We start from the raw sequence: 11,466 nt of genomic DNA on the forward strand, positions 1-11,466 counted from the left end.
TTAGATTTTGTTAGGTATAATTATTACATAAAATCAGTTTTGGCAGAATTTACTCTGAAGAACATTTGCGTTGTAAGTGTTTTGTGAAAAGTCAATGTGATATTAAGCTTACGGTGTGTATTGAAGAATTGTCTCTGATCTGTTGATGTTGAACGTGTGCTCTGTCAGAATAAAGGAGATTTTAAAATTTATTTCTTAACTAGCTATTGGTCTAGCATTATAACAGCCTAGTATTTGGCATCTGAATCATATTTCACATTAAGTCGTCTTTGAGTTTTTTAATAACAAGATAAGCAGTTATTTAGTGTCTTGTACTCATGGTTCTGAGTAGCCTTTGGGAGATGACGCATTGTTTACTTTTGTATCAATAGTTTTCACAGAATAAAGCTTCAACAGGAGCTCCATCATGTTACAATTGCCAGGCCTTTTAAGTTATCTGGGGATCTTGCCAGTAGTCTTTAAAAGGACACAGCTAATTAATTCTTCCAGTTGTTTAATATTTCTGGCATAAGTGAGCACTAGGATCTTTGTCCTGCATGTCTCTCTTCAGAAGTATAAAGTCACATTGAAGGGTTTTTTGAAATAGCTAAAAGCAGCATGTAAAAGGATTAGTAAATGGACATTACTACAAAAATAACTTTTAAATACTGGAGTGCAGTACAATATAAAGTTTTCTTTTGTAAGTAAACTCTGCTTTTAATGGTTTTAGGAAGAGTTCTTTCTCCGAGTCACCGTTGCTGGATTTTGTTTCTGCTGATAATTAATTTCTTGAATAGATTTTTCAGTTTACTCCTGTAATGCCCTATTGCCTGTATTTTATGCCTGAGTCTCTCTGAATGAAGCCAAAATGTTGCTGCCAGCAGTTTCCCTTACCTCCGGTTGGTACCCTTTTCTTCTACAGTCTATTTACTGGCAGTCTTGGCTGTTCACTTTTGCATTTGTGCCTCTTATTTTGAACTGGTATCTATGACTTTCTAACAATATTCTGGATGTCCTGCTGCCAGATTCTGAGTTCCATGGCTGACAACAGCACTACGTTTCTGTTCCTTAGGCATGCATCTGTCAAAGGAACTGAAAGTTATTTTAAGCTTTCCTCTAGCAAGATGGATGCTGAGTCCTTTCTATAGTTCCTTTGCAACACCAAGAATTGGGGAAAAAACTTCTTGTCTGTCTGTACTAGAGAGGCCTCATGAGGCCTCCTGGCCTGCCACTTCAGGATTCCTTAAGGTTATTTGAGTTTATTAATAATCTTTAAATATCTTTGAGCTCTACAGTAGGCTTTTCATTTTTTAAGTGATGATTGGAGTGAGACATTAATATTCATATGATACAAGTGCATTTTTCATATACTATATTGTCAGTGAAGCCATATTAGTTACCTATCTTAATTGAAACTGAAGGGAAAAAAAAAACTTTTGTGAATGTGGTGGATTTACTGCCTACAGGACTTTAAGTATATTTCTCTGTGAATGAAGATAGTGGGAGCAGAGCCTCTTGCATTTATTTTCTCCCATACTACAGTAAATATAATCATGTTCCACCATGTTGACACATTTGATGCACATCTACAAAAGTTTCATAGTAACTTCAGTAAAATGATAGAGTAGATGTTAATTCTAGCTCTTCCTGCACTAACTTCATGCATCTTCTTGGTGCTAAGCCAGGGAACTTGAGATGCAGAGTATAGAATTTACTGTTCTGATAATGATACAGTGTATTGTGATATGGGTTACTTTAATGTAGGTTAGAGAAATTGGAAAAAATTAAGAGGTCTTAGGAGGACTGAGGGGGAGTTAACTGTTTATTTAGCCGTAAGTTTAATGGGCTACTCAGTATAAGAGGGTGGAAAAATGGCATTTGAGATGAACTAAGGTAAACCAGTTTCCTTCTTGTTAATAGAATCCTGTATTTTTCTGGACTTGCTGTGATCTTGCTTGCTTTGAATTTAGTTAGCGAAGCATTGCAATAGAGTTATCATTGATGAACAATTGAATTATTTAATTGTTTAATTTGTTGGGGTTTTTTTTCTCTGCTGGACAGTGTTTTTCTTAATAGTTGCTTAAAAGAAAGTGTAAGATCAAGAGTGTTTTGTCACTGCTCAGATTTGTCTAGCATTCTAAACCATTGAAGAAATAACAGGGGTGTGTTTTTAGTGAGGCATGGAGTCATTAATTTTTTTAAAATTGTGCTACCACTGCCACGGAGTTGAGTTTTTCAGAGTTTAAGAACGTAAGATTTCAGAGCAGTGTCAAGCCAGCTGATGTCTTCTGTCTGAGGGCATGTATTTTAAACAATTGGGAGCGGGATCTCCAGTCACTGTTAATCCAAGCCGAGGGCAGATAGCTGCTAAAGGTGCTTTCAGGGGAGTGTATGCAGCCACGTGGTCAAGGGCCTGCTCTCCAGTCTGGCTGAAGCTTGCACACCCTGCTTGGGTCATCAGCTCTTCCTTCGGGTCTGCCACAGTGAACAGCCATTTGCTCCAAGACTTCAGGGACTTCTACAGTATTCTTTGTTCCCAAATCTTTATGAATTGCTTCCTTCAAACCTGAGCATTTTTTTAACAGTGTAAGTACATACTCAATGTTGTGCTAGCCAATGCATGGGAGGGGAAGGGAACTCTCTAGTACTTGAATTTGTGTTTAAAGACTGTTTCATGACTTCATTTTAACTTTTGCAATTCTTATCCCTTATTTTAACCATATTAATGTTATGTCTAATGTAGCTTTTTTCTACAGCAGCATAAATGCCTGACACTTTTTCTGGTAGAAAGTAGATTACTGCATTTTGTTTCAGACAAGGTATTTACTTGTGTTTCTTTCTGGACAGGATGATTTTTCTCAATTGTGTAAGCCAAGATTTGCTGCTTCAGTTGGCTTTTGAACATGGTTGTTTTTCAGATGTATAGCTTGAGTTGTTAAAAAAAAAAAAAATATTTTGATACACTGCTTGTCCAGTGTTGCAGTTTCTGAGGCCTCTTAGGTGTGTCTAAACTTCAGTCTAAAGTATGACCACAGCTTGTTTAGGCGTATCCATGCTACCTTTAAATTAGTGATCTTGGGTACTGATAGCAGCAGCTGCAGGGCCCCTTATGTAGCAGGTGTCTTTAATATTTCTCTACCTCTTTGAGGTAGCACTCTTGGTATTGTGCAGGATTAGTGCAGGTGTGTATCTAATTAAACTGTAATCATACTGTGACTGTTAGTGTTAAATGTGTGCTCACTACTTCTTATTTACTTGTGTAGGACTCTCACAAAATCCTGTCTTGCCTGCTGTTTTCACGTATCTTCATACTGGTCACATCTTTGCAGATAGTTGGGGTTTTTTTTAATCACACAGGTCTGAAGGGAACCAGACTTCCTAGCTCCTGACGAGTTAGGCTTCTCTGGCTCCGTTAATAAAGTGCATGAAGAGAAGGGAAGCTGAACTTGCATAGTCAGATAAACAGAATGTGTTTTCTGGGGAGGAATACAATAACCTGAGTTTCCAGTTCTAGCAGTCTTGGCTGGTACTTGTCATACATAAGGTTTTTTTGAAGTTGTGGTACTGTTTTCAATAGTGGAGTATTGTGTTGTTATGTTCACTAAAAACTAGGTAGGATTGTGATCTGTGTTTTATCAAAACATCTCTGAGTATTCTAACAAAAATTTCTGTTCTTGCTTGTATTTTTAATTAAGTATGTATTGTGATTATATCAGAGAAGAGGGAATTTGTGGGACTAAAATAATGAGCAGATGTTTACTGGAATTTTCTTAGGATTTTCAGTCTTCATTATTTTATTAGCTAACAAGTTGTTTTTTCCCATGTGTAGTGTGTATAGATGGAGTCTCCAGAGTAACATGTATTTTGGGTTGTTTTGGTTTTTTTCTTTCTTTCTTCAGAGCTATTCTTAAATTGTTGGCAGAAAGTTGAACCGGTTAATGTGTTGCCTTTCAGGTCATGTTCAGCTATTATTGGAGGTGTATTGGTTCAGGCCAATTACCGGTTGACTGAGTTCAGACCAGAGAAGATATAGGAGTTGAAAAAGTCTTATAATAGGGTGGTTCAGGACTAGTATATAATATAGTGGTTCAGTGGTCCTGGAATAGTATTACACCTGTCTTGACATCCCTGCTGAAAATTATGTGCTTTGTGCTTTCCCATCAATTCTTTGCAGGTTTTTCTCCATCTTCTCAGTCTCAAGAGAAGTAGTCTTGCTCTACAGTACATTTGAATCACAAGTGGTGTTAATGCACTAGAAAATTGTGGTAATGCTCCCCAATTAACTTGCCACTAGTCCCCTTTTAGTGCATAGAAGTACAGAAACACAAGCATGTGGGCTCACTTACAAAGTGAGTGTGCCAGTGGGATTGTTGGGAAAGAACTCAGGCTGACAAGGATTCAGGGAGCAGCACATACAGGTGCCTCGTGGTACTGGAGGCAGTTCTCTGCTGCAGGTTGCCGTGAGTCAGCACATCGGGTAATAGCGCATGTTGAATATGAGGCAAAGAAAAAAGAAAAGCAGGTAGAGAAGGGGAGGAGAAAGTGAATAAATTGGTAGAGATGTTTGAATAAGATTTGTTAACTTAAGAGGTAAATGAACGTTAGAGTTGACTACTTTGGGTTTTTTATAAACCATAGGGTCACATTTATTTGTAATATTAGTTTATATGAAGAAGATACCATTCCGTTGCTTAACACATAGGTGCATTCTTCCAAACCTGATTGGTAGAAATTCTTCTTGGTAAAACTCTATGGATATCAAAGGAGAAACAGAATTATTTGAAGAAATGTTAGTTGTTATAGGGTTATTTCCTTCTAGTCATAATCTCAGAATATTTCTTGAGTATGTTAAATATGTTGGGTGAAAAACAAGTAGACTATTGCTAGTAAATCCTGAAACTTAGAAACACTGAACTTCTAGCCACAATATCCTGATAGTAAACAGTAACAGTCATGGTAAAGGTAACAGTGTAGGTATACTCAAAAGCTGAATGAACGCTATCTTCCTGTTTTTGATGTGGACTTCTTTGTGTTTACTTGTGTTTTAAATAAGTGAAAATGCTGTTCTTAAAACCATGAATTTTAATACCTTGATAAATCAAGTATTTTTTTATTCTTAATATATTTTATAATGTCAATATAAAAACCAAGATAGAAGAAAACTGATCAGGAGATGTGTCTATAAATGGGAAATTTTCAAGGTTGTGAGTGTGAAGAAAAGTTAGTTAGCCAGAGATGTTGCATGGGAAAACATTGACATAAAATACAGACTTATATTTCATAATTGGTAAGGGGTTTTGTGTGTGTGGTTTTTTGGCGTTGTTTCTTGTTGGTTTTTGTTACATCAAAAGTGTCTGCTTTTAGTGTCTTAAGACTTTCCTTCCTCTTCCAGAAAATGCTGGGACAGAAGAGATGAGTACTCCCTTTACTAAGGCCTAAAACTGCCTGTTGAAAAACAATCCTGACCAGGCAATATACGAATGGCCCAAGGAAGCCAGCAAATTGATATTCAGGTTTTACATGACCTGCGACAGAAGTTTCCTGAGGTACCTGAAGGTGTTGTATCCAGATGCATGTTACAGGTCAGTGTTCTGTTAATGACTGTACGAGTAAGCAGTGTTGCTTATTTTAAGTGTTATGTATGGGTGTCTCCTTTGAAAGCAGAGCAGATTTTTCTCTTTCTATTTTCCTTTTGGAGTGAGACAAATATACACAGCCAATTTCTTTATGTTGCACAGCAAGCTAAGTGTTAAATTGGCCTCTCTTTTTCCATGTCTAATCAGGGGTAGCCCAAGGTAAACCAGCCTGTAAATCAGTGTGTGCATGGAGACTACCGTCTCGCCAATCAGTATGCTCATGCCTTTTGGCCATCTCAAGAGCCAAAACTAACTGTGGCAAAAGGAGGGATGCAAAGCCAACTTGAGTCCAACATGGACAATTTAAGGCAATCCAATTTTTGCAGCAGCTTGTTTTGTTTTTTTTTTTTTTTTTTGAGGGTCAGGGCAGGTCCAGAAGCAACTTTGCTGATGGAAGTCTCCATCAGGCTTCAAGGTAATTAGTGGGCCCTTGCCTGCGTGCAGGTTGGCCCTACTGCTTTCCACTCCCAGCTCCCTTGGCCTGCGGAGCCAGTGCTGGTGGCCTTACATACCTTCTGCAGAAGGGAGCCTAAGAGTGTAACGCGGGTACACCCAAGTCCTCTGAGTCAGCCTGAATCAGGCAGGACGAGGTGGTTGTAGCCTAGCATCCACTGTGTTAGATCTGAGTATGTGTGATGCACTGGTGTGCTTCTTCCCAGTGTTTCCCAGGGCTTTGGCTGCCAGCTGGGCTTCATTTGTTTTGTTGCAGCTGTGGAGTTCATGCTGCTAATCTATAGATTTCTATTGGGCGTGGAAATAACAAAGCATTTTTGTCTGATAGTGCAGTTAGTGCTAAGGCTACGGACTGCCATATCATCTTCTACCTCCAGCTGTTTTCTGTACTGCCGCTATCAGAATACTTATATGCCCATATTTTGTATCAACTTCTGCTCTGTAATATCACATTAGTTACTTCAGCAGATAAATTAATACGCCCATCCAAAGCCCGACATAGGGACACCTGAATGCCTAGAGTTAACGTGCTGATAGATTTACTTAGCTATGTTGCTTAAACACGTTTGCTTTGCATTTTCCAGTGATCCCAAAGCATCCATACTGATTGGATTTTTTTCATTGTCTAAGGTATTCAACCTTTGAGTATTCTGGATAAGAGGATTGTCTGAATATTCATACTGATCATCAGTGTACACAACTTGATTGGAAAAAAGATGGGTCATGAGTTCCCAGAAGTTAGCTGTCTCTGGACTATGGCTAGGACACCTGTGGTTATGATTCAACATTCTTTATATTGTAATTGTTTGTCTTGCTTTTTATATGTATTTTTATTTATAAAATACATATATGTGTATACTTACATATGTATATGTAGTCACACACACATGCATCCAAACACAGTGTTTGTACTGTTGGGAGTAGAAGTGTGACTGTGCCAATTTATGTTCATATTTTCAGGACTTTATCATGACTTTCCATTCATACTAAAGTAAGAAGCTGTGAAAAGTGCAGTTCTTGCAAGAAAGACTTGTTTTTGATTTGTAAGAGGCAAAACTCTGCTCGGGGCTTGTGAGGTTTCAGGTTTTCCCCAACCCTTTCTCTCTAATTATTTAGCTGAAGAGGAAACTGAACCACACTATAAATTGCCTGTATTTGTTCTCAGGATTGTGCACCACCATTTTTGTATTAGTTCTCTGTAGGACTAATATAATTGTTACACTACAGGTACAGTTTTGTTCTTCAAACACCAGAACTGCTTGTTGAGCAAGGTCAATGGACTTGACAAAGTGAATGCATCAGTAATCACCTTTTGAATGTAATTCTTGATAATTTAAAAGCTAGTGCTTGGCCCTTGAGAGACGCGGCAGTCTTCATAAGATTCAATACAGTGGATTTTTTTTTTTTTAATATATAAAAAGGAGCCTTATAACTGTGAAGAAAAGATACTGTATATCCCATACTTTGACAGAGATATGGGAGAAGGGTTTAGATTTTGAGGGAGTGTTCTAGGTCAGCTTTCATAAGATGATTTTTCAAAAATTCTGTAGGGTAATTAATGTTCTATATGTGCAATATTGTTACACTAATTCGGTACACTAGAAGCTACCTTTTATGTTGTTAACTGAGAGCTGCTAAGACTCACCAACAAAATCTGGTCATGTTGGTGGTTCTTTGAAATTTCATGAGCTCTGGTTTCTCTGAATCAGTTAGCTTCTAGCTATGCTACTCCTCTGAGATAGTGGTTTTTTTGGTTTTTGTATTTTTTGTTGTTGTTGTTAAAAAAGAAGCCTAACACGACCTCTTAAACCAACAAATTTTGTACTTGGACTGGTGGTAAAGATTGGAAAGCAGAATTTTAGAGTACTTTTGCATGTATTTGCAATATTGCTGGAACAGCGTCTGAATCCCGAGTTCTGCCTTCTTGTAGTTGAGCATAGTGGAAGGAGTTTCCGATAAATGCGGTAACTATGGTTTAGGTCAGAGATAAGTACTTAAGGACATTATTGGGTAGAAGAAATGGTGCGTTCGTCTTGCCCCCACAATACCTGATGTGCAAGCATCATGTGTCAGGGTGAAGTTGTTTTTAAACCAGGAAGTGTAAGATGTCCCAGGAGAGAACCTGAAAGAGTTTAAGCAGTTATGCAGTTTATAATGATATTGACAAGAGGCTTTTATAACAAAAAAAGCTTCTTCAGATCACTGTGGAGGAAAACTGTACAGATACTTCAGTCCTCTTTGAATTTTTTTAGCCAAACACTTTCAGCTTGTTTTTAAAGGAAGGTTTATGGCATTATATGTTTATAATGAAAAACTTAAGGGTAAACAGAGTATGCAAATGTCTTGAGGTAAATAGCCCACTGTTGAAATAGCTAAACAATATCTAGCATGCTAAAAACAGAGGACCACCAAAAATATAGTAGGATGAAATTTAAACCTGTGTAATCTAGGGAGTAAAAAGTTTTATTGCTTTCTTGGGCTGACGGCACTGAATGTTCCTGAAAAGTTTTGTATCCACCCATTCTTCCCAACAAGCTGCCTGCATTCAGCTCTCTCCTTCTCCTCGTTTAAAGGAGTCACTGCAGCGTCCCCAGTCTGTGGACATTGTCCCCTTTTGTTCTTTTTTGTGTCTGGAGCATTCTATAACTACCTGCTCCTCAAGTCTACGTCCTCTCCTTGCTTCCTCGTTTCCCTCCAACATTCTTATTCTTTCTTTTTTTTTCTTTCTCTTTCAGGGTGCCAACATTTTAAACTCAATTGGGACATGGGCAGAGCTAAGATGAGGGGTATTGTTTTGCTGGAATATGCTCAGTTCTGCCATCAACCGGTTCTCTGATCTATAAAGAGCTAGAAGCGGTTGAAACTCTGCCTCTGCCAGCCAGAAGATGCCAGGGGTTCCATGTGCCCCTGTTTCCCCTTTGAGTTCTCCAATTTGCTCATTGACGTCACTGAAATTTTGGAATTGATTGGATGCAGTCTTAAAAAAGAAAAAAAAATTGTCCAAAGAAATGCATTCAAGCTGAATGTAAGGGCCTTGCAAGCTTGGCCTGTTCCTTTTTGGTTTGGTATTTTTGGCCTTTCTGTTAATAATTTTAATTCACTTAAGTTCATGCAAAATCTGCCTTTTAAGATCTTTCTAGCTTGTTTTTCTGTGGCATCCTATCTTTTTCCCTTTTCTGGCTCCCTTTTTGCCTTTGCAACACATACAAGGCTATTGTTTTTATCTTTTCCTACCCACTGTTCTGTCCGTGTGTGATTCCTTTCTTCGCTACTAACTTCATTTGATTACTCTGTCCTCTGGTGCTTATTCCAAACTAAAGCCGATATGCACATCATCAATTTGATCCATTTTTATCTCTCTCAAGACTTTTCTGCAACAATCCTTATATACAGCTGGCTAGTTAGATAGCCTTTAGGGAATCCTGTTATTTTAAAAGGTTTTGTGGCTGGGGTTTTTTGCGGGATTTTTTTTTTTTTTTAAGAATCAGAACTGCATCTGGCCTGTATGAACACATAGTTGTGGTTTTGTGGGTGGAGTTTAGTCTTGTCATCCCTCTCCCACTTCTGTTACGTCTGTCCTTTTTTCTTTTTTCTTTTTTTCTTTTTTTCTTTTTTTTTTTTTTTCAAATCTGTAAGGTAGAGACAGTCTTGCTATGTTGCACAACACTGTCTATGACCTCTCATGCAAATTGAAGGATGAGAACTGCTGTCTGCTAGTTTAACAAACGTAACTTGATACAAAGCATGTAGCATGAATCAATTTATCTTGCTTGTGTTATTCTTTAACTAACTGATAATGTTACTACTTGGCATATGCAACTTTTTTCCTTGATCATATGCATTCTTTCTAGTAACTGTTTCTGTGTGTTGGTTGAATTTGACACTTACTTAGTTTTAATAACATCTGGGCCTCAACAGGTGCTCTTCTGGCTGAAAGTATTAACCTTTATTTCTTGCGGGTGGCGGGGGGGAGTTCTGTAAGAAAAGTGATATAGACAGAGCACAATATTAAGAAATTATGCCACTGATGCATGTTCACTCTTTTCTAAAAATCCTTATGTAGGAAACTAAATTGGGAAGATCTGAGTACAATATTACCAAACATGTGGAAAAAGAGAAGAGGGATTAGCAGTTTGCTTCCGAAATGTTCTTAAAAAGCAAATTAGCTAGGTTGTAGTTTTTGTTCTAAGTCATCCTATTACAGGTTTTATAAAGTAACTTATACAAATTAAGTATTTAAAAGCTTTGGAAGCAGTGGTTTAAAATGAAAATACAAATGTCCCCGGGTTTTCCATTAATAGTTTTATCTTGCAAAAGAATAATCCTGCTGTATTTGTATAAACTGAATTTTTATATTTCTTCTGAAGTCATGTACAACACAACTCCTTGAGTCGGCATGTTTCTTCTCTGCATAAGATACACTTTCCATTTTCAAAAAACATAACTGATACTGAAGTGTTTGGGAAGACATTTAAAATAAACGTGTATTTTGATTTTTGTTTTTAAATTATAAACCAGTAATATGCAGGTGCCATGAATCCATTCCTTCTGTCTTCCTTTTTCCCCTCAAGCCAGAGACTTGGTCATTGCTGAAGATTGTTCTAAAATTCAGAAGGAATAACAAAAGTATTTGTCCAAAGTGTATCATACTGTATGGTGTTGGCTTGTCATTTAAAATAAACGTGTATTTTGATTTTTGTTTTTAAATTATAAACCAGTAATATGCAGGTGCCATGAATCCATTCCTTCTGTCTTCCTTTTTCCCCTCAAGCCAGAGACTTGGTCATTGCTGAAGATTGTTCTAAAATTCAGAAGGAATAACAAAAGTATTTGTCCAAAGTGTATCATACTGTATGGTGTTGGCTTGTCAAGGTCCAAGATCTCCCTGTCATTGCTTCAGCAGCAATGCAGATGACCGGCCTTGGTGCCGGTGACTGAGTCACTGTTCTCAAAATAGTAGACTTCACATGCAAGACCTTTGTGCATGTGTAGCGGCTATGCTAGCCAACCACGTAAAGCTTTCTGTTTGATGCTACATTGTTAATTTTTCAATGATGATTGGATGCATATATATCTAACTGTGATGGTATTTTATCAGTAATGTCAAACTTTCATCTGTCTCTTATAGAATAACAATAATTTGGATGCCTGTTGTGCAGTTCTCTCTCAGGAGAGCACAAAGTATCTCTACGGTGAAGGAGACCTAGGTTTTTCGGATGATTCTGGGATTCCTGGACTACGAAATCACATGACATCTCTTAATTTGGATTTGCAGTCACAGAACGTGTATCACCATGGAAGAGAAGGAAGTAGAATGAATGGAAGTAGGACTCTAGCTCACAGCGTTAGTGATGGACACCTTCAAACCAGTCAGTCCAACAATGAACTGTTTCAGCAG

The 11,466-nt window shown here is 37.7% G+C and overlaps 1 protein-coding gene across 1 annotated transcript in view; it reads left to right on the plus strand.

Annotated features, from left to right (window-relative positions):
• The first annotated feature begins 5,459 nt into the window (after positions 1–5,459).
• The window catches only part of TAB2 (TGF-beta activated kinase 1/MAP3K7 binding protein 2), a 20,887-nt gene continuing 14,880 nt past the window's right edge, over positions 5,460–11,466 (plus strand). The window contains 3 exon segments of the mRNA XM_009587110.1: positions 5,460–5,561; positions 11,197–11,463; position 11,466. The exon segment at position 11,466 is cut by the window's right edge and continues 1,269 nt beyond it. Of these exon segments, the coding sequence (XP_009585405.1) occupies positions 5,460–5,561; positions 11,197–11,463; position 11,466 (370 nt within the window).

Source organism: Fulmarus glacialis, unplaced genomic scaffold (genome assembly GCF_000690835.1).
Source record: "Fulmarus glacialis isolate BGI_N327 unplaced genomic scaffold, ASM69083v1 scaffold25151, whole genome shotgun sequence".
Taxonomy (NCBI): domain Eukaryota; kingdom Metazoa; phylum Chordata; class Aves; order Procellariiformes; family Procellariidae; genus Fulmarus; species Fulmarus glacialis.